General features: G+C 44.9%; 6 protein-coding genes across 6 annotated transcripts; 2 read left to right on the top strand and 4 right to left on the bottom strand.

Moving 5' to 3' along the window:
* Positions 1-1,303: 1,303 nt before the first annotated feature.
* CTAM01_14739 (uncharacterized protein) lies at positions 1,304-3,204 on the top strand (the record flags this gene model as incomplete). Its single annotated transcript, XM_060530738.1, has 4 exons — positions 1,304-1,445; positions 1,819-2,091; positions 2,170-2,316; positions 2,393-3,204. 4 exons carry the CDS (start codon positions 1,304-1,306, stop codon positions 3,202-3,204), a joined length of 1,374 nt encoding a protein of 457 aa, XP_060374662.1.
* Positions 3,205-3,830: 626 nt separating this feature from the next.
* Positions 3,831-5,785, bottom strand: CTAM01_14740 (ZIP Zinc transporter; the record flags this gene model as incomplete). The annotated part of the gene is made up of 3 exons (XM_060530739.1): positions 3,831-4,909; positions 5,101-5,301; positions 5,536-5,785. 3 exons carry the CDS (start codon positions 5,783-5,785, stop codon positions 3,831-3,833), a joined length of 1,530 nt encoding a protein of 509 aa, XP_060374663.1.
* Positions 5,786-9,265: 3,480 nt separating this feature from the next.
* CTAM01_14741 (uncharacterized protein) lies at positions 9,266-9,716 on the bottom strand (the record flags this gene model as incomplete). Its single annotated transcript, XM_060530740.1, has 2 exons — positions 9,266-9,538; positions 9,621-9,716. 2 exons carry the CDS (start codon positions 9,714-9,716, stop codon positions 9,266-9,268), a joined length of 369 nt encoding a protein of 122 aa, XP_060374664.1.
* A 435-nt stretch (positions 9,717-10,151) lies between these two features.
* CTAM01_14742 (uncharacterized protein) lies at positions 10,152-12,318 on the top strand (the record flags this gene model as incomplete). Its single annotated transcript, XM_060530741.1, has 5 exons — positions 10,152-10,353; positions 10,552-11,147; positions 11,214-11,934; positions 12,019-12,134; positions 12,184-12,318. The coding sequence occupies 5 exons, from the start codon at positions 10,152-10,154 to the stop codon at positions 12,316-12,318; spliced, it is 1,770 nt and encodes a 589-aa protein (XP_060374665.1).
* Positions 12,319-12,608: 290 nt separating this feature from the next.
* Positions 12,609-13,762, bottom strand: CTAM01_14743 (phytanoyl-CoA hydroxylase; the record flags this gene model as incomplete). Its single annotated transcript, XM_060530742.1, has 3 exons — positions 12,609-12,647; positions 12,709-12,801; positions 12,863-13,762. 3 exons carry the CDS (start codon positions 13,760-13,762, stop codon positions 12,609-12,611), a joined length of 1,032 nt encoding a protein of 343 aa, XP_060374666.1.
* A 999-nt stretch (positions 13,763-14,761) lies between these two features.
* CTAM01_14744 (NPP1 domain-containing protein) lies at positions 14,762-16,478 on the bottom strand (the record flags this gene model as incomplete). The annotated part of the gene is made up of 2 exons (XM_060530743.1): positions 14,762-15,335; positions 15,397-16,478. 2 exons carry the CDS (start codon positions 16,476-16,478, stop codon positions 14,762-14,764), a joined length of 1,656 nt encoding a protein of 551 aa, XP_060374667.1.
* Positions 16,479-25,270: the final 8,792 nt, after the last annotated feature.

The following is a 25,270-nucleotide window of genomic DNA, read 5'->3' on the forward strand; positions in this document are numbered from 1 at the left end:
CCAGAGAGGGATGTGAGCGATAGGTAACAATGGTAGGGAAGAGCAAGAAAGAGAGGATGACGCTGGTAGTGGCAGTGATACTTTCGCCAGCCTGCAAGGTCGCCAGCCTGTCAGGTCCTCGGGAAACCCTGATGACGAGGAAAGCCGGCGAACGGCAACTGGTTGGCGATGGCGATGATCTCCGTCCTTGCCGCCCGCCAGGATGGGAAACTTGATTTCGCGATGATTGTGGCTGGTGGGAACGAGGGGCACGTTGCAATGCAGGGGCAGTCAAGGTGCACCTTAACGTGCTTTAGGCCGAGGTGGCTGGAGCCTTCTAGCCGTACTGGGTATAGCCTCCGGTACGTACTGTTGTGGACCTGCAGAAGCGTGGCTGGTGGGGCAAACCCTCCTTCCCTGATTTTGGCAACCGCCACCCACTCTCACCACCGCTTCAACTCAAGCTCATCAATCATTGAGTGCTTTATGAAACTCATGAGACTACTAGCAGCCGAGAGTTCGACTTCGTGGGTCCAATAAGTCGAGCCAGCTAACCAGTATACACTCATTCATTCCCATCCGATGCTTAAGAAAACTTCACCTGGCCCGACTGCCTGCATGCAGTGCCCCGCAAGAACCGTTTCCTTGTCCTAGTTGAAGCAACTGAAAAGTGCTTCTTCTTTCAGTTATGGAAATCTTCAGTCTGAAGTCTCAGGTCATCTTCTCTCAGTCGAACATGTTGATCGATCGTTGTGGAATACTGTCTCTCTTATGTAATGCCGCTCTTGAGACACAGTCCATGCACCTCTCTGGTCATCTCAAGGAGTGTCGGAATTACTAAGAGAGACGGAATTGATATACGCTGAAGAGTAAACTCTTGCTCTCCTTTATCGCTTTTCAACTCACAGTCTTACTCTCACTTCGCTCGACCTCCCCTGCACAATTCTCTTCCGTCTCCAAGGAGCTGTGTCTCGCATTCAGCTCTCACATGAACCATCACCAGGGGTATTATCGTGATCGAACAACGGTTTCCTTCTCTCATCAATAAGTCCTTGGAACCTCAAAGCTCGACTGTACGCAGAGAGAGATAATGATTGCACTGTTCAACAAGCGCTGGTCTTTCTGATGGTGATGTTGGATGCCTAGCGTTCATCTCACTCATCCTCTTCAAGATTTCTTATATCAAGTCACTTTAATTGCCCACGCGACATCGTCCAATTTGTACATTCCCTATGATAAACCAAGAAACTTCCGATACTCCATCAAGGTTCATTCACCGGCCCAGTTGCAATCATTTCCTATAACCACATAGTTGCAAACCATCATGTTCTTCAGCTGCCGCGCCAAACAGCCCACGCCTCCGCCGCCCCGGCCGCACTGCGTCTACTCTGGCTGCGTTCATAAGGTCTTGAAATGCGAGGCACCGGCCAAAGCTAAGCGCATTCTCTCCATCTTTTGCAAAGATCGTGGGTTCAGTCTCCGCAGCCTGCTGAAGAGCCCAGTCTAACGTCATCTCGAGATGCCTGCCGGTCACGTACTGGTGAGAAGATGTGTACAAACCCCAAACAGGCTGGTTTATCTAAGTACTGCGAAGATCGTACGTTGCATTGCCTTGACCCAATCATCTCTTCGACTGTTTGTATGTGGTACTGATCATGTTCATCTGGGAGAAGACGGCCGCTGCCACTGCCAGGGCTGTACCAGCCAGCGCATTTTCGCCGACGCAAACCAGGACTGGCCATATTGCCAAAGCCGTACGTTTCTCGTGACTTTCTGATCCTTCATGTCGCATTACCCATCGACCCTGATGCTGATTCAACCGCTTCTCTGGCAATGCAGATACTTGCGCAACCTACGGATGCCACAATAAGCGGGCCACCAACTCCCAGATGTGCAGCTTCCACACGCCTATTTGCCTTATTCCCGCCTGCGGTCACCCGCGCGTCGGCGACGGCCTCTACTGCCCGAGTCACAGCTGCACCGACAATGGCTGCAACAGCGTAATCGACGGCGGCAACTGGTGCAGAGATCACCGGCTCTGCAAGACCGCGGGGTGTGACTCACTGAGAGTCGTCTCGCCCGGTGGAACACACGAGGAAGTTTGCTGGTTCCGTGAGTCTTCATCCACCGGGCCCTGAGTATAGTCATTACATTTAAAGCACGGGAAAACTCACATGACAAACGCCTCAGATTTACCGACAGCTTGCAAAGCGTCAGCCTGCGGAGCCGTCGTCAGCGGCGGCGTCCACTTCTGCCCCCAGCACGAGTGTACATATCCGCCATGTCGAGAGCGCAAAGACAACGTAACAGATGCATCAAGACTCTACTGTGCCAGCCGTAAGATGACATACTCAGGCCTACCCTCTTTCACCCAAAAGCTTGCTAACAAAAACCTCCCTCGCTCGCTAATCAGACACCTGCCGTGCCCAAACCTGCCCCCAACCAGCAGCAGACCTCGCGAACCCCTCGAAACCGCCACACCAACCGAGCTTCTGCGTAGCGCACAAGTGCGCAGCAAGTCCAGAGTGTCCTCACCCTTCCAAACCGTCTAGCCGCCGCTGCGCACTCCACGCCTGCCTGCACCCGTCCTGCCCAGCTCCGCGCGCCGACGATCCGCTCCTCGTCTCCGCGAGCCAGTTCTGTATGAGCCATGAATGCCGGGCTGCCGGATGTCATTGCGCCGCGAGATCGAATGGGAGTTTTTGCGACGCGGTCCACGCCTGCGTCGTTCCCGGGTGCCCTTCCCCGCGCGGAGTTGGAACCGGTGGGCAACTCGGAGCCGGTGGCCCCGGATCGGTATGCTGCGCCTTACACACGGCCATGATTGCCCGCGACACCGCGGGCTGGAGTACGGCTACCGAGCGCAAGAGCATGCCCACGCCGCCTTCCTCTCCGCTACCGCAGAGACAGAAGCAGAAATTCCCGTATCTCAGTCAGACGGAGGAGGCGCTGGGAATGCGGTTCAGGGAGGAGAGAGAGAGGCATGATCAGGAGGCTAGACTTGCGGAGGAGACGAGGGCTTGGCATGCTGTTACCACGGCTTCTGCTGCTCGCGGCGGAAACGGTGATATCGAGGTTGTTGGGGGTGTGCCATTGCCAGGAGGGGTCGAGACGAGGGGCAAGAGGCACAAGGCCAGGAGAAGGGGGAGTTATGATAGTGGGGTCGCGCCTAGTCCGACTGTGAGTGAGGGAACTTCACCGAGTGACTTTACGTTTGTGAGTTGAGGATTGTGTGGAATACGAGATGAATAAAGCCTGGATAATCCAGGACAGTAAACGATAGAGCAAGAAGGGAGGGGGAGAGAGAGAGAGGCAAAGAGAGAGTGAGAGTATTGGGAGACAATCATAGAGACTCGGCATAGACAGTGCCGGACGGTCATCTGCTTCGATCGGCACTTGGGAAACAGTCTTATCCACAAATCATTCTCTAAATTTTCTTTAATCTAAGGAACGTATGGCGCTAATACTGCTTTGAACGAGCGGACGGCTTCATAGACGAAACCAAACGTAAAGCAAATAACGAAGCACTCTGACCAACAACTCTTTCAAGCGGCAGTCTTTCAAAGAACGAGATACACCAATTTTCAAGATCCATACAAGCAAATGACAGAGGTTGTTATACATAAGCACAGACCTAGCTGTTGAATGGAAACTTGGTATCGAGGCAACGAGGTAAGGGGTCGGCTCGCGCCATCCACTTACGCAGCGTTGCCGTCTTAACTCTGAATCAGACACCTCACCGCGTCTTTCCAGGTGCAAGAGGGTCACAGACGAGCCAACAGAAGACCACCGGGCAGGAACCCGGCCTCACCATCGATCCAGACTGGCCCCCTTAGCCTCGGGGGATCCACCTAGGCCCACGCTCCGACAAGACTCATGCCAAAGGCGCCAAAGAAGACGAGCACGCAAGCCCAGACGCGCTTCGAGCCCCTCAGGACACGCCAGCTCTCGTCGGAAAGGAAATCCTCAGCCAGAAGCTCAATCAATGCGGCAAAGACGAGCAACCCAGACGAGATGGCATTCATGGTGCCGACGAGGATGAGGCCAAACTCCGAGTCCGGGCTGTAGAGTCGGTGAGTCGCGAGACCGATGGCCTGGCCGATGGGCGTGGTGCAGCCGTAGGCAAGGGCCATCATCCAGGGCTGGAGGCTGCCCTGGGGCCAGTCAATGTTTGCGATGCGGGAGCCGAGGGCGAGACCTTCAAAGGTCTGATGGAAGGCGATTGCGATGAGGAGGATGACGAACTCGTGGCCGACGGAGACGGAGAGGGTCATGCCGATGAAGACAGAGTGGAAGAGGATACCGACTTCGAGCATCATGCACTGGAGGATGTCCTTTTGGTGCTGCTGTGCGGGGGTCAGGACGATGCCGCCGTTGGAGTTGACTTGCACGGCGCGGTTCTCCTCGTCAACGATGACGCGCTTCTCAACGCGCTGCTGTTGCTGCCCCTGATCGGTTTCATCGCCAGCCTCGGGTTGGTTCGGGGCGAGTACGGCATCATCGGGTCGGCAGCACATCTGGCGGGCAGGGGAAAAGACCATCTCGATGATGGTGACGAGGAAGATGCCGGCCAGGGCGATGGCTCCCGGCATGGCGGGGTAATCCTCGACCCAGAAGGAGCTCAGGCATGGGTTGCCGAGAAGGGTGAAGGCCGTCGGAAGGAGGTGAACGAAGGCGGTGGCGAGGAGGACGCCGGTACCGAAGTGGCGGACAGCGAAGAAGAAGGGGCGGGGGATTCGGATGGCGGGAATACTCTTGGCGATGAGCGGGAAGGCGCAGGCGAGGAAGGAGGTTGCGAGGATGATGAAGAGGGCGCCGACGTGGAGGGGCGTGTTGTAGGCATCTTCGTCGCCGAGGCCGCCGGTCGGGCAGGTTGAGCGAGCAGTAATGCGATCGTGGTCGTGGGTGTGGGCGTGACGCTTGGTGATGGCTTGGGATATTGTCAGCTTACATTGTATTGAGGCATTGGTGGTGAATAAGAAGGAGTAAGGGGAGCCTAAGTGAGATGAGGCGCAATGGGATGAGATGAGATGGAATGAGATTCGTATCTTGATACATGTGCGCAATGGGTTGATGAGGCCCCGTCTTTCGAGAGACTGTGATGAAGAAAGATCAACTTACAATGAGTAGTTTCTTTGGTCGCGACAAGGAAAGACGCGACAGCCTCGGGGCTCTTGAGGGCAGAGATGATGGCTGAGCAGCCAATGACGGACATGATCCAGCTCACCCAGCCCCAGAGGGCGGAGCGGGCGGGCGCAGAGGCCCAAAGGAGAGGTGTATGGTCATCACCACCATGCACCTTTTTGTTTCGGGGATGGAAACCTGGGGAGAATTAGTATGCGTTTAAGAATGTTGTGTGTGGTTAAATGTCGTTGAAGATGCCGGCCGATGCCGCATGCACACCGAGAGTGGTGAGTGAGGTGAGTGAGGTGAGTAATGGGAGAGAGGAAACCCTGATGTCGTTGGTCGCAGTCTCCGCATCATCGCACTCGTAACACCCCCCAACGTCGTTGAACAATAATGTTCAGGATTTCTTCATAGGAACTCAAGACTCACCGTGTTCCCACCCTCCCGAAACGCGTAGCCTCCGATCGGGCTGCAGACGTGGCAACGTCTGGTAATTCATGTCGTCACCCCGGCCGTCGGATCCATCGCCGGCGCCGCCCCGGGCCCTGCGTTGCTCGCGGGCGTTGGCAATGCCGTTCAGATCCTCACAGGTGGTGAGGTCGGCAGACAAGAAGGGCGGGTTCTGGTTCCAGTCTGGATGCTCCAGCGTGATGTCGTCGTTGCGCGAAGGGCAGTTCATCGTGGGCGAGAACGACCTTTTGCTGTGGTTGTCTTTCTACGGGGGGAACTGGAGTCCTTTCGTTGGGTCGATTGGAACTTGTCTTCGTTACTGTCTACTTGCTGTCGGTCTCGATTTGGTATGATTTGATGTGGTGTCTAGTTTGATTGGAATCGTAAGAGGATGGAGTTATGAGAATAAGGAGATGGAGATGGAATCACACGAGTCAATCTTTCGAGGTCACTGGGGATCAAGGTACCTTAGTACCTCGAGGTCGTCAATTTGGGTACCTTGAGGTAATGGTGGGGGCTCGCTGTGGTGTCAAGTACTTCCACACCCAACTACATATGAGTAGTGACATCCAGTCGCTGTTCTCTTCGCAACCTTGAGGGAGCCGGGTGCAGCAGGGCCCCAAGCCTCAGGGGGGAAGGGGAAGAGGAACCTTGAAAGACCTGGCCCGACTGGCTGTCCCTAACTGTGCCGTCTTCGGGATCTAGAAATTTTTAGGGCAGCGGGGCGGGAACTTGCTTCGGCCAAATGCGGAAGCGAGTCACACAGCCAGTCTCAGCCTCAGCATCACTCATTCTGTAATCCCTAAGTACCTACTTACATCAAGGCGATTAATGAGAATGAAAGCCGTGTTTGAACGTGGCTGCCGGGGCCGAGGAGGGGCTCCTGGGCGGACGGAGGACTGTGCCGGTGGGACTTTGCACTTCATGCTCGTAGTGTAAGGTACTGCGTAAACCGTAAACCCAATCTTCGTACCGCGAAACTCGGACACCGATGTTGACTAGAGACTCTCGGAAGACGGCAATAGGCCAGATACTTCGGATGTTCAACTTGAACACTGCTCAGGCTTGCTGTAGTCTGTTCATCATGACTCTCATCCCCTCCTCTCAGTCATTCACTCAAGGTGACCTGTGGTGGGCTTGGCTGACGATGGTGACCTCGTTGCGTATCACCGCTAGCAACCCAAAGTCCAATCATTAACACCCTCTCCGTAACCTCTTCGCGCCGAGGATAAACAAGTCATCACCACTACCGGCAATGCATATATCCCCCCTTTCCCCCCAAATCTCAAACCGTTTGCCCGCATCACTTAGACCCCGCGAAAAGAACGTCACTGCATATAGAGTACCCGGTTCTTCCCATAGTCGCATTGCCTACCACCCAGTGATGGGCGTTCCCGCTTACCCCATGGGGCTGAATGCTCCCGCTCTATTCCGAAGCTCAGGCCGCAGGACTAGAGATAGCCGACAGCGACAGATAGCGGATAAGTCAGATTCAACTCCTTCTCCTCCGTGGCTGCGGTTGGCCGCTGCTTCGAGTGTGCTCGATTTCGTGTCTTGACTTTGACTGCAATCTCTGCTTCTCTCGCTGTGACGAGGCCAGGTGTCATGCCCTGAAAGGTGCCCAGGCCTCAGACCGCCCGGTGCGAGGTTAGAGACGCGTCAGTTGACTTGGCCCTGGCTTCTTGGCTGCACCTTGGCCACTGGTCACCGTTTCTACAACGTAGTGTAATTTCAGCCCTTGAGTCTTGGCCTTGGGCTACAGCCAACAGGTCACACAACTGTGTCCGGTGCCGGAGTGGCTTCGAGTGACTCAAAACTCATCCGAGTAGAGGGCAATCGGACCCGGAGATGGAGCAGAACCAGCAAGTTGACCCGGGTCAATTGCGTGTCGCCGCGAGTCTTCGGATCCGAGAGCCGTCTTGTCATGGGGCCATGTGCTTGCCCGTGACCGAATGCTCGGAGACCGGCGCCGGTTCGATGTTAACTGCAATGATGTCTCGCCTTTTTTCGGCTACCATACAGATAGCTGCAATTTTTTTCGTCAAGGAAGGAGGCATAAGGTGCCAAAGATATGAGGATCAAGTTGGGCTGGAAATGACACTCTTCTTGATCGTGCAGTTGGGCGAAGGAATGCTTAGACACACAGCACTGGATGATCTCGAAATCAGGAAAGATCGCAGCGAAAACCAGATCTGGGCCGCTGGGTTCTCAGATCAGGTACGTACTGAGAGTACGCCACTCATCATCAAGGTTAGCTTGGTCCCAAAAAGAAGATTACATAAGAGCTCTGTGCTCCCTCAAAGATGAACCAATCAGTGACATTCCGTTAGTCATGTCCTTCCGATCACATGAGTGTGAGCTAAAGTGGCAGGGAGACCGTAATAACTTTTGTAACCTGAGCTAAGGAAGATTAACAGGAAGCGGGATGAAATTGCGAACCTTACGGGCCATCTCGAGCGGTTCATTTGCACATTGTTCAAGTCATTGGGAGCTAGGTTACATAGGGTGTTCCGATGATCGACCACTACTTTGAGTAAGGATTGTGAGGTGAGTTGCCCTTCACCGGTGACATCCTGATGGCATGCTCACCAGATCTCACTGGGAAGGGCGGCTCTGTCATAGACCTCAACTCAGTCAAAACTTTGACCTCAATTAGGGACTTGTCTTCCGAGCTACTCTTGAAAGAATGATATCGAATATTGAGGGAATCGATGACCATCTCTCACCAGGGCCATGAAGGTTACTTGGACTCCAGGTTTCGTTGGGGTGAGCTCTGCACTTCGGTACCATGCTGTCTATGAATCTGCCATGATTCATCATCACCAGATAGAGCTCATCGAACCGTTATTGAGTACAGAGACTTCATGGATCGATATTTGCATGAGATGTCACGATACTCTCAGTTAACTTACGACTCACCTTCATGTCAGATGCAATGAGATATGATCACTTTACCAACATCCCTCATCGGATTTCGAATTGAATACAATTCTATTCCTTGTACTGAGGCGTGCGATCACGGTGTGCTAGTGCCTCTTGACGATGCTTACGATGATCAAAGACATCTCGTCTAGTTACCTTCTGCCATCATCGGCGATGGATCTGGTAAGATAGATCATAGATCTAGCTCTTGAGTGTCGTAGGCAGTTTTTCGTGTAGCAAAATGAGACAGCTGACATCTGTTCGCAATATCACCTTGAATCAACGCAATCATGTTGGCAGGCAATGAGTGAGTTGAATGACTATGAGTTGCCGGCCGATGCCAGAGCTTGTGCCTCGATGTTGTGGTAGATGTTTAGGCTACTTGAATCGCGTGGGCTTCGGCTTAAGGTTCGGAATTCCCCGAATGTTCACCGGACTATGTTTGAGGCCGCCGTGATGCTACTTAGGGCGGCGCAGGGCCTCTGGTATAGAGGAATCGCTACGAAGCTGTTTATGATTGTTGACGTATGCTTGCGATAGAGAGCGAATCGAATGCGATGGGTGGATGTGCCTTGACGAGAAAGATACTTCGGACGTCCCACATCTATCCTTCCGGGCATAGCACGAGAATCTTGGTTAGGCTAGGAACTACTGAAACTGGCTCACTCGAAAGGGGTGATGAGTTGAGAAGTCGCTCTAGTTTTGTCACGGGCTGAGTGTGGGCGGCTGAAGTCCCTAATAGACACTATTAGCCATCGGAGAAATAGACCTCATCGAGATGTCACACTTAGGATGGCGACATGAGTTCCCTAATATAGGTAAACGGCGGCGATTGCGGTCTAAATTGTCTTGACCGGTGCCCTGTTGTCGGGCGCTGGCTCAGAGCCCGATGGCCTGGCCGGAGATCGGGCGGGATTCTGACCGGACTCTCGGAAAGCTCCTTCGTGGTGGCCCTATAAGTACCCCCATAGTATCTCTTCCCAGCAGCTGGTATTGAATCTTGAATGGTTCTCGTTGGCCTTCTGTTGAACATGACTCGATGCATCCCCCAGCTGCAGAGCTGTTCTCTCCGTCAGGTCGTCGACATCAACGGAGACTTTTTCACGATGATAACTTCACTTGGCCAACCTACTCCGACTTACACCAAGAACTGGGGAGACTCTGATTGATATGGATACCCTGCTCAACAACAGGACCATTGGGCGACGAAGGGAATAACGTGACACAAAACAAGTCATGGTTTCGACAACAAACACTTCTTCCCTTGAAGGGGGGCTCACCCCGCAATTTATCCCCCGCCTAGCGTCGATCCCGAGCCCCGACCAAGCGCTCCCCATGTCTTCAAAAGGCCATGTATCCCGCGGGATTCAACTCTCTTCATTCCACCCCCGCAAAATCGTACGGTCGTCTGCTCACCCGCTCCCATTCCGGCAAGCAAACCCACCGCCAACGGCCCATTCAGAGTCGATTTGATTACTCTCCGAGGTAAAGGCAGAGAGAAACGTCAACAGAAACAAGGGCACAGTCACACACCGCAATACACCTAGGAGATACCCGAACAGATGGGCTCACAGTCGGATGACACTCGGACTTTTGCGTAGACCTCGGCGGGCGAGAGAGGATACGAGTAAACATAAGGCTCCGGTCCCCTCCTCCGGCGGCCGGGACCGTATATGAAGCCCCGACGCTGCTGTGACGCCTGCCGGCGGCGTCACCGTAAATGTGTTGTTCAACCCGGCGCGACGGGTTGCGGCGCCTGCTTCGAGGCCGATCTCGAATGTCACTTTGACACGACGTTACGCTTTAAGCATGCGCCGGGTAGCTCCAGAAAGGCAGCTCTCTCCGGGGACAGAGTTCAGAAGGCGGATCACCGAGGTTTGACTTGACCTTCCTTTCTCAGATGATGCTTTACCGCGCCCAACCTTCCCGTCGGGCCCTCCGGGTCTTCTGCTAGCCCCCTCCTCTCCGAGGTGACCCTTTCAGCTTTTGCTTCTCGCACACCGCCTCGTTTTTGTTCATTTGCCGATCACTCAATCCCTCCATGCAGGTCAGGAACTTACTCTCTCTGTCCAGCCCGACGCAAGAGCGAAGTTAGTCGTGTAGACGACGCAGCATCCGAGGCATCCTCATCACCGGCCGTCCAGTCCGTTCGTACAGCGGGCGACAGAAGTAACAGCTTTACATCTCACCCATCCCCGCACGGCTTGACGCCATATGAAGGACAGCTCAACTTCGGCTACTCACCGCCGGCAACGCACGCGTTCCGGGCCGAGGCCCCGGCACAACGATTCACCGGACATGGATCTCACGGCGATGGTAGTGCGCCCATCGGCTTTGTGTTGAACAGCGGGCCGCCGCAGGAAAGCCAACAACACCGGGATAGCCTCACATCAAGCCCCGGGTATCTCGACTCGGCGCGAGATGGCACCACTTCGGATAGCGTACAGTGGCAATCTGGAGAGGTCCAGCCACAGCTCCAGATTTCATATCTCTTAGGGGACTCGCCGTCAACGCAGGCCGGGTCTTCACACCAGATTGCCTCGGAGCGTGCTGAGAGTCTCATTTCGGATGCAGAATTCCGTATTCAGCCCGTGGACCCCGAGCATTGCGGATTTACCGGACGCCAGGCCTTCTTGTTTCGCACGTATATCTTGAGAATAGCGCCTTCAGTGAGTGTTCTCTTACACCATTTCCGTCCTTTTTGGCGAGGATACAATAGCATCTAATGATCCCAGATTGATGCGTGTCACGATGCTCGCCCCTTCACCCTTGACGTCCCCCGTCTCGCCCTTCGCAAGCCAATCTTGCTCAACGGCATCTTCGCACTAGCCAGTCGTTTCGATACGCAGGGGAACGACGACACAAGCGAAAAATCGGACTTGGAGAGCACGTACTACCACAATCGCTGCATCGAACTGCTCATCGAAGCTTTCTCCCAACCCCCAGAGACATGGGACTCGATTCTGCTGACGGCTGTCGTGATCATGCGGCTCTACGAAGAGTACGACAACGAGACAGACTCCCACTACCATCACCTTCGAGGCACGAGGAACCTGCTCAATCACGACGCCATTGCCCGTTTCGTGACGCAAGGCGGGCTGGCTGAGGCCGCGAGTTGGGTCCACCTACGACAAGCACTCTATGTGTTCCTAGTTCGCAGGACGCCAATCGAGATTTGCCTAGAAAACTTTGAGAGGTCTTCTACGTTCAGAAGCAACGACGACACAGCGCACGCGAACCGAATCGTCTATCTGTTTGCGAAAGTGCTGAAACTCTTCTTCCCGGAGGACGGATCGGGATTTAGCACAAGCAGCTCAGAGACTTGGGAGGAGTTGCAGAATGACGTCGACGTGTGGTTTAAAGAGAAGCCACTATCTTTCCAGCCCCTTTTCTATGAACGGGCGGATGTGGCCAAAGGAAGACCGTTCCCGACCCTGTGGATGGCCGCAGATCCAGGTATGAACCTTCACATAATAAACGCTGCTCTGTTCCTCTTGACTTTATGGAGTAGGAGAGTCACTGACAGCAAGGCCCATGCAGGCACCGTTGCACTCGGGTACTACTACGCTTCGAAAGCGATATTTTCCTTCCAGGATTACAACAGCTCAAATCCGACAGCAGGATTCGAGGGAACGAAGAAGAGGATGGACAGCGAGGTGAGTTGCAGTCGAAAGAAACGCATGCACTCGACTAAACATGACACAGCGTGAAATCACGTTCTATTTATGTATGCTCATGGGCTTGGCCCGGTCAAATGAGGCTGTCAACGCATACTACTTGCCCGCACACATGCTGTCTCTGTGTAAGTCAATCGATACGATATACCTGCTAGCCCCGTGACCCTAACACTTCTCTCAGGCGGCCATTTGATAAGACATCCCCTCGAACGAGAACATACAATCAAGTATCTCGCACAAGTAAGGACCATCGTCCAATGGAAGACAGGGGCGTTGGTAAAGACTTTGAAGGAGCAATGGTCACAACTTGATAGCTTTCAATCAAGATGATTCGATTTCACTGGCTATGTGTCATGGTCATTGTCGACTCTATCTCTTCTCTTCACACATTTTTGCATCGTAGATGCGTGCGTCGGGATGTCCTCGGCGTCACGCGCAATGGCCCCGGTCGGATCAGACGCCATCGTTGAAGCTGTAATGCTTATCCCAACGCTGCTGTTTATTAGAGACGTTCTTCAAGTAAAGCATCGCAAGCAGGCATAACATGACTTACAGTATCCCATGGGCGGCGCTTGTCGACAAAGCGCAGATCCGTTCCAAGTCGGATGCGCCCCTCAGGGTCGTAATTCTTGGTCGAAGCATGAATCTAGTATCGTAGTCAGCAATCTGCAAAAATACTTCCTGATGCAAATGCGGAAGAAACATACCATGTGTGCCGAATGGAAGACAACATCGCCGGCCTCGTACGCGCTCACCAGCCACTTCTTCCCATACCGCCGTCCAAAGTCCGCCGGCCCATCACACAAGAATCCAGTGCTCATCATATTCGCATTGAACGCATTTTTTGTCTCCTCATCGCTCATCCCGGCTGCCTTTGCCTTCGTTGTAAACTCGTTTTCAATCTCTTCGCCAAGCTTCTCGCCGTCCTGCATGTAAATCAACCCGCCGCCCTCGAGCCGGACGTCTCCGATCGGCACCCATGCCGTCACGGACGTCGGCTCGCCGTAGCGCATGAAGGACTGGTCATAGTGCACGCCAATGGCCTTGTTGCCTGGGGTGTTGTTGCGGAGGAGCGTGCGCTTTACGGTGAGGGTGTTTTCGTCACCCCAGCCCGTGAACTCGGCGACGAAGTTGCGGAGGACCGGGTGGTTGCAGAAGCCCCGGACTGAGCCGTCATCGGAGCCGGCATACCAATCCTCGGTATGCGCCTTGAGCGCCGCCTCGGTGAAGATCTCGGAGCGGTCTGTCTCGCCCGGCGCCGCGTTCTTGACACTGCCGGCGCCGATGCCTGGGTAATCCGCGGCTGACTTTGCGTCGTCGAAGATGCCTTCTCGCGGAGACGTGCCGGGCTTGATCACGCCTGAAGGGGCGAGGGAGTTGAAGTATGATTCGCGTGCGGAGAGCACGTCTTCGCGGGGGATGAGGCCCTTGATGAGAAGGTAGCCGTGTTGACGGTACCGTTGGCGGAGGACATCGAAGTCTTCTGTGAGGTGGGATTGAATGAGGGGTTCGACTTCGTTGGCGGAGAGGAGGTCGTCGTTGACGTGGAGTTGGACACCATTGATGGTAGGAGGGGCATCAGGCGTAGGTGATTCAGCGTGAGGCATTGTGAAGATTCGAGAGAGTTTCAACAGAGATATCTACTAGTTATGGCGTCTATAATGCGTGCGGGTTGAAATACGGAGTGTTCGTGATCAGGATACAGCACTTTGAGAAAGTGAAAGAGACATGAAATCAAACTCGCAGGATCGCAGTCATCGCTCAAGAGTTCTGAATCCCCTTATATACCCTCCGTCATCCACATCTCCAGGTCCCTCATTGGGGAATTTCGTCGCCCAAGAGTGGCGTCCTCACGTATCCACGAGCATCTCGTGAAAGGGAATATAACCCGCGGGAAACCCATAAGGCAACTAGCCGGCGGAAAATTACCGAATCAGGCTTAACCGGCGGGAACGCTGGCCAACCCTCATCCCCATCTTTCCCATCTTTCCCCGCATTTCGTGCATTTTCGAAGCAAATCCGGCCCGCGCTTGACGTTGTCACTGCTCCACCTTGCCTTTTACGGACAGCCGGAACGCGGGCTCTGCCAGATTAGCGACCAAGATAGCATTGGATGGGCTGTGTTTCGCAGTTTTGTTGCAGACCTGGCAAGATGGAGGGTCAAGAGGGTGTTTAGAATGGATAGCTGTCTCCAATGGTTCGGTCCAAGTGGGATCCCCGGGATTTGAAGCATGGGGGACCTCTGTTGAAATAGGCAAGATCTCGCCGGCGGGATGAAGAGTTCGGTGACGTGCCCGAGGCAGGCTGATGGTCTCGGAATGTCGTCCTGTCTTCCAGCCATTCCGAGTAGTTTATTCATCAAATGTTCAGGTCCTCGCGTGCGGTATTTGATCCGGTTGGTGAGGTTGAATATCCTGAGAGTTTTTAAACGTAAAAGTAATGTGAGAGACTCCATATTGTAACCTGACATGCACGTGGCTCTCAACGCAAATTGATTAGAGTTGGTGATTAATTCGTAGTATCAATCTATTCAGCTACTCTTATATGCGTCCTTCGCATCCAAAGCTTCAGCTTCCACGATATCCGATTACTAAGGCTCACTTCACCTAGTTGGTGCCGCCGCAGCCCTGCTGATCAGTCAAGGCGCCGTAGAAGCTCTCCTTATACGCAGCATCGAGATAGGTCTGGAAGTTGGCGTCAATGAACGGCACCTTGGTCTTCTCATACTCAACAAGAGACAGCGCGCGCTCAGCTGCGTCAGGAAGGGCATCCCAAGCCACGAGAGTGCGCTCAAAGACTTTGTCACCATCGGCGCCCGTGAAAGGCGACATGGCGTTGTCGTGAATCTGCATCTTGGGGTGCGTCGACTCTAAGTAGGAGATGTCACCAGTCTGTGCAGTATCCCATACCGTGTGGTCCCTGGTGAACGACACGCCAACGGGGAAGACGGCCGATACGTCCGTGTCGCCCTCGCAGCCCCATCGGTTGACCCAGACGACGATGCTGGCCCAGTAGTGAGTGTGGCCGTTGTCGTTGCCCTTGGCCCAGCGGACCTTGGGGAAGTAGTATGAGTACATGATGGCGGTACGGCCTTGACTGCTTCCGCGGCGGACGTAGACCTGTCCGGTTCCGCCGTTGCCGCATCCGCTTCGTCCGCCACCGGTAGGTCTCAAACCAGCTCTGTAAATGATGATTAGCTCATGCTATCTGTTATGTTGTTTCAAGATGTTTGTTGGCTTACCCGAGACTTCCAAAGGCGTCAACCGCCGGATAGGGATCACAACCTCCAGAAACGAACAGCTCAGGGTTGAACCGGAGCTGAAGTTGGCCCTCCAATCCCAGAGATGTTGCCTCGTTCAAGGCGGCGACCTTGTCGTGGTCGATCCAGTTGAGGGCAGTGCTAGTCGGAGCGGCTGAAGAAGTTGAAGTGGCGATGGTAGTGCTCCACGCAGATGAGGTGGTCACAAGAGAGGAGGCAGGCTCTGATGAGGTCCAGGAGAAGGGTGCGCTCGTTGAGGAAGGAAACTCTGATGGGGGAGCCGAGGATGACCACGGTGCGGAAGAAGTCCATGGGTCGTAGGTCTCAGATGCAGTCTCCGGGTCATAAGACTGAGAGGGAGTGGGGACCTGCGTGGGCGTCGCAGGCTTCTCGGTGGGCTTCTCAGTGGGCTTCTGCTGGGTGGGCTTGACCTCCGGGACAGACTCGGGCAGATCAGGCTTGTCTTCGACGGGATCCAATTCGAATTCGGGCATCGACCCGGCGGCCCCGGAGCCGGCCGCTGCCGACAATACCGCAGTCTGTCCCGCCGCGATGGGCAGAAGCGCACCAGAGGGCGCCATGACAAAGCCACCCAGGATTCCTCCGATAATAACCGCGCCGACAGCTGCGGCAACCGTCTCTCCGTTGCTCACATGGATCGGGGCCGGCGTGGACGACGGCTTCAGGGCACTGCTATGCCATGTTGAGGAAGGAAGTTGACTAGGCTTCCGGGTAGAAGAAGGAAGCGGGCTCCATGTCGGTTTCCGGGAAGAGGAAGGAGCATAGCTACTCCAGTGAGAGGAAGTGGTGATACGGATCGACTTGGAGAACGTCGATGGAACGTGAGATGACGTCTGATTTCGGGGAGGCACGACACTCGGGGCTGGCTTCGAGCCCGGGGCCGGCTTCACACTTGGGAGAGGTTTAATCCCAGGGCTGACGGCCCTCTCTGCCAATGCATCGCCGTCATCCTGCGACTCGGGGTTGTAAGGACTGTCGGGAGAGGTGACCTGACCAGTAATGGTCGTCGAGAGCAGAAGCAAAGTCAATGCGTGTCGGATCATGATGGGCAATTAAGGAGTGACTGGAGGACTGAGAAGGAGTGCAGTGTCCTCTGGAATATAGCTAGTCTGATACATGGCACGTTTTGCGTGGATGATTCCTTATATCTAGGACGGGCATTTGTGTCGATGACGGAGTTTCCGTCAGCTTGATAGCCTTACTTGCAATAAAATTGGCTTTCAGCGCCAGTTTTACTGAAAATTAGCATCTCGTAAGGATGGAGGCACACTCAACTCAAATACAGTGTGGGATGGAAAAGTTGTAGAAACTCTCGGTGAAATATGATTGACCGATTCAGTTTGCTCTACTCACTCAACGCCATGAACATAGTGCCTTGGCAGAAACTCCACATTCCCCAAAAGCCGATGATATGATATAGGGTAAGGTAATTGGAAAGGAACAAATGCGAGAGGCGGCGTTACCGACCTGCCATAGACACATATGTTTGATAGTAATATGCATAGCCCGAGTAGAGGTGTATGTAGCGACATTAACGCCTGAAAACTCGCCGATCACTCATTGAGTGCAACTCAACTTTAACGCTTGTCCGGATGCAATCTGCCACAGTATATTACTAGGCTTAGGAAACTCGAAACAAATGACTAACACCATCCGGAGCCTTTTCCACCTGCGGATTATCACAGCGGTGAACGAAGGTGCCACTCATAGAAGCACAGGCCGTTGAGTATCGGTGAGTCCGGCTACGTTGGAGAAGATAGGTAATTTGCAAGAATTCAGGCGGGGCGGGAATGGCCGAAGAAACCGAGTTGATCAGCCTCACAGACCGTTTAATCAAAGCTAGTTTGGGTCAACTCAATTCAAGCCCATATTAATTGTCACTCATTGAGAGTTTGGCTAGCCGAGTTGCAACCCCACTTCTTCCGGTTCGTAGCGACCCTTCATTTACCAAGGATGAACTAGTTGCCCCGATGTTTGCTCCGATATCACAACTTGAGGCGCATAGTATGCCCACGTCGTGCGATGCACTTCATTGTGCCTGGGAATGCCACTTATTCGAGTTTTCTGAATGGCGGCATACCTTTCATATCATCCTAATGTTTTGCATCCATCCTCAATGACCCCACCTTCGAGGCCTAAAAACCATTAGCTTGAGATTCTGCCTACGCCACATAATCCTAGCCGAGTTGTCAAAGTAAGATGGCAAGACTAAACAACGTAGCGAATCAAGAAAAGAGTTAAAATTCAGCTGCCGGAGACTACCAGTAGACGCACCCTCTTATTCCTGGTCTTATGCAGCCGCTGGGAGGTTTTCAGTGACATCAGTGATAGACCGAGTCCGACTTTGTCTGCTATGGGGCCCATAGCATCTTATTTTCAAGGGCCGATGGGGTCGGTTAACTAGGCGTAACGATCGTCAAACCCAGCAAGAAGTCACGTGAAAACCCGTTCGAGACAACGTTCTTTCATGAGGCTGAGTGTAAAACATCACTCTCACGGCCAGAAGGTTTCACCATTACTTCTGTGTCGTAAGACAGCCAGTCCCCTTTACTCCTAGTTTCCTTCGATGAGGCAAGTAAGTTGTTGTATGTATTCTTTTGCTCAAAAGCTGTACAGCTACGTTCGAGTGCTACAGATACCACAGGGACGAACTTCTGGGTTTGCACCACTTTGTTTCCAGCCCATCCAGTCACTAAGGAGCCAACTCATCATCGTGTCCTCCAAGTCAAATTACTGGCTACACGCGATCAGTCAAACTCACACACACCGACAATAATAGTGTCAAAAACGATTGAACTTACTCTAGGCAATTACTCAACTAAGAGATATATATTTGTCAAAAGGTGTGTGACATAGGGAAGAAGCTTACAGAGGCTAACTGCTATTAGGGTCCCTAAGGTAAATTATTAAAATCTACCCTTCCCTTAAAGCGTATTACTAACGCTCTATATATACCTAAGCTACTTTTTTATTACTTAGTCCCCCTTTTTATACCTTTTAAGCTATCCCTTAACTAACGGGGTTTAATTAATAAAACTTAATAAAGTACTCCTTTCCCTAAGCTTTATTTTAAAAGCTATTTATAGTTTACGTGCGCTATATTAATCCTTTATTTATAAAATTTTTTAATATATAGTATAAAGGTAAGTAAAAGCGGTACTTATTAGCCCGAGTATAAACCCCTTATTTTAAATAATAAATTCGGTTAGCTTTATAATTCTATACCTAGGTTATTCTTACTTATAATCCGTTTTTTATAACTATTAGTACTTAAGTAGTTATTACCCTATTTTTATTTATTAATATTAACCCCTTTTTAAAGTACTACGATTTTTAATTTTTTTTTTTTTTATTTATAGTTATCCTAATTATATATAATCTTTTACTTTTATTAACGTTTATACTACTTTTTTATTACGTAGATTTTATAATTAATAAATATTTTTTAAATTCCCTAATTTTTTATACTCTCTACGTCTAAGTTAACTTTTTTTAGAGTTATATTATATTTATTATTAATTTTATTATAATATAAGTATAGCTCTTTTTAGTAGCGTTATTATAATTAGTAGCGGATTAGTTGTTAGTATTATAAGTATGGCTAGTAATAATAATAGTAGCCGTCTACCTAAGAAGCCTAATATCCCTTTTATTTACCTTAACCTTATATATATATTATTACTTATATACTACTTATACTAATTATTATAAACTCTTATTAAAAAAAAGAAAAAAGCGAACGCTAAAAAAATTATAGTTAGCTAAGTATACCCGCTCCCCTACCCTACTTACGTTATATATAAAGTACTTAATCTAAAAATTAAGTACTATAATTAGCTAAGTTAATAATTTAAAACTCTTAGTCCGCTCCTTTATTTAATATTTTTTTAAAATTTAGTATGCGTTATATAAAATATATTACGCAGAACTATTTTTATAAAGATATAGTAAGCGCTTAGTATTATTACTATTCTATTATTTTTCTTATATATTAGCTAATAATATTTTAGGTCCCTAAGTTTATAAAATCTATAGTACGAACTTTTTAAAATACTGCTCTTATTTTAAATAATAACGTTTACGATTTAGAGGTTTATTATTTTATTATTGCTTTATTGTCGTTATTACTTAAGTTACTAATATTATTTTATAGTTTTAATAAACTTATAAAATCGTTATTAATAATGCGTAAAAGGTACTTAAGTACGTTAATAAAGAGGCCCGTTTTATTCTTATTATTAATAATAATAATAATAAGGTAGCTATAAACTCCTCCCGCGCTACGTTTTTATCCTATAATAATATAATAATTATATTATTACGTACTATTTATAATAAAGTGCGCTATTTAAATAATATTTTAAAAATAGTATAGTTACTCTACCTATACTCTATATTCATAACTAATTATTTATAAATTTATTAATAATAAGGTAATTACTTTTTTTTTAATAATCTTAAAAATAAGGATAAGGGCGGCCCCTCTATATATAAGGATAGTCCTTTTATAAATCTTAAGGATTAAAAAAGCTATATTAAAGTTATTACGTTTATACTATTTAGTTATAACTATATAGCCCTCTTTTTTTATTATTAATAACTAGTTTATTATATTATTAAGCTTATTAAAAACTAGGGCGCGCTACTTAATTAAAACTCGTTTTTTATATATCTTAATTAACGCTATATTTTTAATATACTTAGCTAGTTCTTACGTATTTTTATTATTATTATATTCCCTTTACTTAATTAGGTATTATTACCTCTTCTTTAGCCCTCTATATTATATAATATTTTTTATTTTATAAAATAGCTCCCTATTTATATTCTTAATAAATAAGGGCTTTTAAAGGGCTTTTTTATAGTATTAATATAGCTTAAGTAGGGATATATAAAATATATTATATATTTTATACTACGTTAGTACGTCTAGTTAGTAAATAACCCCTACCGTTCTAACTATTAATTTAACTTTAAATAGCCCTAAATACTTATTAATTAACTTCTAGCTAGGGTATTATTTCTTAATATTCTTCTTTAATAATAATACTTAGTTACCTATTTTATATAATATATTTATCCTAGCTTTATTAGCTTATTACTTATATATCTCGCGTACTTTTTATATAAGGGGTTATAGAGCTTTTTAATTAGCTCGTAGTTAAGCTATATACTCTTTAGTTAAAATATTCTATATACTGTCTCGAGTCCCTATTAAAATTAATATAAAATAAGTAGGTAAAAACCTAAGTAGGGCCTTAGTAAGTGCTTTATAAATTACTAAGTACTAAGCGTTATTATATATAAACTTAGCTAGGTAAAGACGTTATACTTAATCTAATTAATCTTAAGTATAAAAGTAATAAAAGTACTACTTTAAGTATTAGTTTTATCATTCTATTTAACTATCCGTTTATAAGTAGAACGTAGTATTAAAATACCTCTTTATTATTAAGAAGTAGTAGAGATAAGTTTAAAATTTATTTATAAATAACGAGCCCCTATTAAAGACGATTTTTTTAAATATTTTAAATTTTATAAAGATCTTTACAAATAAGAAATCTATAAATCCCTAGGCTATAAGGGTCGTCCTTATAGTAATATAAATACTATATTTTATAAATCGGTTTATTATAACGAGTACTGCGTTATAGGGGCGCCTCTTAATTAGTATAGTTAATATAAATAAGCCCGTAATAAAGTTTAATAATATTTTTTATTATAGCCTAACCGGGGTAAGTAGGGGGCATAATAAGCTATATAGTTTATAATAATAAAGCTTTATTTATTAGTATACTATATAAGTATTAATATAACTTTTTATATCCTTATTTATTCTATTTTAATCATAGTAGCGTTTTAATAGTATTATTATCCGCTTTATATTATAATATTCTACTATAAGTATATTATAATATACTTTAATAACCTCTCTCTTTAGCCCCTTATATAATAATATATAAATATAACTACTATAATATAGTAGCCTTTTTAAGTCGTATACTTAGCTCTATTACTATTTTTTCTTAATTAAGTAAAGCCGTTAGTTCCTTTTAGTTTATTACTTATTTTTTATAAAAGCGTCCTCTTATTAAGTAGCCCGTAGTTAACTTATTATTAATAACCCCTCTTTATTAAATACTATTTTGGGTACTCTTATTATATTAGAGTCTTATAGAATAAGTAGCTTATAATTTATAGTTCTAATAATAGGCTTAAGTAGCTCCCTAAATACTATACTATAATTCTAATACCCTAAGCTTATAATCTTATTATACCTCTCGAAGTACTCCTCAGAGCTCCCTTAAATTAAAGCTCTTAACCTCCTTTACTTATTTCTTTATATTACTACTAGTTTTATTTTTAAAATACTTATTATCCTTTTTACTTAGGAGCTACTCCTATAGCTTGCCCTCGTATATTTTATTATTATAATTCTAAAAAGTTCTTATATATTTCTTATATTATATAAGTCTTCTCTTATTTTTAATAATAGCTCCTCTATTTTATTATTATTACTATTTTTACTATAATTAGGTTTTTATAATAGTCTATTTATTAAGTTCTTAATACTTAGCTTAAACTTAATTTTAATATTAAACGCTATAAGTTCGTCTAATTAGTATAATTATTTTCTATTTAGCCTCTTTTTAATATTTAAGAACTATAAATTAAAATAGTTTATAAATATTACGACCTAATCTTAGCTATAAGTAAAGTAGTATTATTAGTTTCTTAGTATATTTATAATAATTAATAGCTCTATATTACTTATACTATAATAGTTTTTTATATTTATTAATTTCCTTAACTTATAAATAATTAAGTACTAATTACCCTTAAATAATTATATAATTACTAAGTTAATAACTCGAACTAAAGCGTTTATTTATAACTACGTAAGTAAAATAGGGTTAAAATATTATAATATTAGCGTATTAATAAATATTATTAATAGCCTTTTAAATAACTTTATAGTAGGTATTAGTAACTCTAACTATCTTAGCTTTGCCTTTTTTAATAAGTTTATTAAAAGTATAGTTATTTTAATATAATTATTAATAAATCTATAATAAAACCCCGTAAATTTAAAGAACGTTTATATATTTTTAATACTCTTTAAAAATAATTAATTTATTATAACTTTAGTACGCATAGGTTCTATTTTTATGCCTTTATTAAATATAATATACCCTAAGAATCCTATACGTAATATATAGAACTTATATTTATTACTATTTATATATAAGTTCTATTATTATAGTTTTTATAATACGCTATATATATACTTTTTATATACTACGTAGTTATTATTATATATTAAAATATTATTTAGGTATATAATATAAATAGTATTAACTAGGCTACTTAGAACGTTATTAATATATACTTAAAAAGTTATGGGTACGTTAGTTAGCCCAAAAAGTATAATTAAGTACTCGAACTACCCGTATTTAATATAAAAAGCCGTCTTTTACTTATTATCCTTAGCTATATGTATATAATAATACGCGTTTTTAAAGTCTAGTTTTATAAAAACGGAAGTATTAAATAGTTTATTTAATATCTCTCTAATTAGTAGTAGTAGCGTTCTATTTTTTTATATAATTTTATTAATTACTTTATAGTTAATATAAAGTTATAGCTCCCCTCTTTTTTTAAATATAAAAAAAATAAGTACTTTAGCCGGGCTTATAAAAGGGTATATCTAGCCCCTAGCCTCTACTTTTATTAAATAGTTTTGTAAAATCTTAAGCTTATAATTTAATAATAAGTAAATAGGTCCCTAGGGAATAGGTATAGCGTTATTTAATTTAATATAGTAGTTATATAATACTCTATTTAGTAATAAAATAGCCTTTTTTTTTAAAAATAAGTTATTAAAATCTTAGTATTATAGTTTTTAATTTTTAACTATGCTCGCTAATACTACGTTATTATTTATAGCTAAGTTAATTACGATATGTGCGAGTATTATTAAAACTAAGTTATTTAGTAGCCCCTTTTTTAGGGTATTTAAGTAGATATATTATTTATAAATTAGATATTACTACTTTTTTTATTTCTAATTAATTAGTAAGTTAACGTTCTTTAGTTAGGAAAAACTAAGGATAAGCGTTAGTACTGTAATATTAATTATTATAAAGCGATATAGCTATATCTTTATTATATTATTATTATTAATAATTCGAAGCTATAAGTAATAACTCTCTAACGTCTTTATTTATTTACCCTTAACGTTTATTAACTATAGTAATAGGTAAATTCGTAGATTAGTATTAAAGCTATTAAGTAGCTCGATATTAACTACGTTCTTTTTTACTCCTAAATTAATAAGGGTACTTAGCTTTTTTTATACGCTATTTAAGTATATATAGGTCGGGACGTTTAAGCACTACCCTTATTAATTACTAACTACCCTCTTTATTAAAATAGTATTTAAGTTTATTATTAGTTTATACTATTTAGCTAGAGCGAGGTTTAATTAATAACTAGTAGCCTTATACCCCTTTTAATTATATTTATAATATATAACACTAGGGTAACTATTAATAAAGTACCCAGTTTTACTATAGTTATAGTATTATTAATATTACTCCCGTAGTTATAAGTAATCCTTTATAATATAGCTAGTTTCTTTATAATTATAATATATAGTATCCTTACTAAGTAAGTTATAGCATATTTTTTATATAATTAGCTTATTAACGCCCTTATATCTCCTTACTAACTCGTTTAAGTTAGAGTTAAAATATTACTTAGGGGACGTTCGTAAGCTCTATATTAATAATAAGGATTATTTAATACGTCTTATTAATAATACTAGCTATAAGTGGGTTTATAGAAGTTCTATTTATAATATTATTATAAAATATAGTTCGGGCTATAGCTTATTTATTAATATAGAGATTTTTTATTTCTTTATTAAGATATATTTTAGTTCTATTTTAAGCTTATTAATATAATTAACGAACTCGTTAACCCTCTTTTTTTAGCTTTATAAAACGTTATTTAAGTATATATTTATTACTATCCCTTAGCTAGCGGGATTAAAGAGGTTATTTTATAAAAAGGTCTTTAGTTTTTCTTATATAACTTAGTTTATTATAAACCTAGGGACCTTTTTATAGTTAAAAATATAGTATATTTAAAAAGTCTTTACGCTACTACTTAGGTAGCTAACTATATATATTATTTTATTACGGTCTATTTTTATTTATTAAGCTTATAAATTAAAGTAATAGTAGTAATTAAATAAAAAGCTTTATAAATCCTATACTAATTTATTAATATATAATAAGTTAAGTAGGGATAGTAGTCTAAACGTAAACGTTCTACTTATAGCGCTTATTTAAGTTAAAAAAGAGTTAATAAATAGAAGCTTAGGTAATATAAACTTATTACTTTATTATTACTTAAGTAGCGCTTTAAATATAGCTTCGCTTATTAAGCTATTTTTAATCTAAGGGTTTATATTCTTATTTATATTAAAATTAACGTCCGAAGCTATTATAATTAAAATTATAGCTCTTAATACGGGGGCTAGATTACTTAAAAAGCTCTATAAGCGTTTTAAATTTATTTATTTTTTATATAAGCGCTCTTTATACGTTACTATAAAGATTTTTTTTTCTAATTATCGTTCTTATTTTTATAGTTTTATTAGTTTATTACTTATTATTTAATTTAGGTATTAATAAGCGAGGGTAAGAAGTTTACTATTTTATTTAAAATTTATTAATATTCTTAATAATACGGTCCTTTTATATTATTATTATATAGTTCGTCCTTTTATACTCTACTCTTATATTATTTATTAAAAAAGAGGTAATTT

Source organism: Colletotrichum tamarilloi (genome assembly GCF_030869305.1).
Source record: "Colletotrichum tamarilloi strain Tom-12 chromosome Unknown Scaffold_133.1, whole genome shotgun sequence".
Lineage (NCBI taxonomy): Eukaryota > Fungi > Ascomycota > Sordariomycetes > Glomerellales > Glomerellaceae > Colletotrichum > Colletotrichum tamarilloi.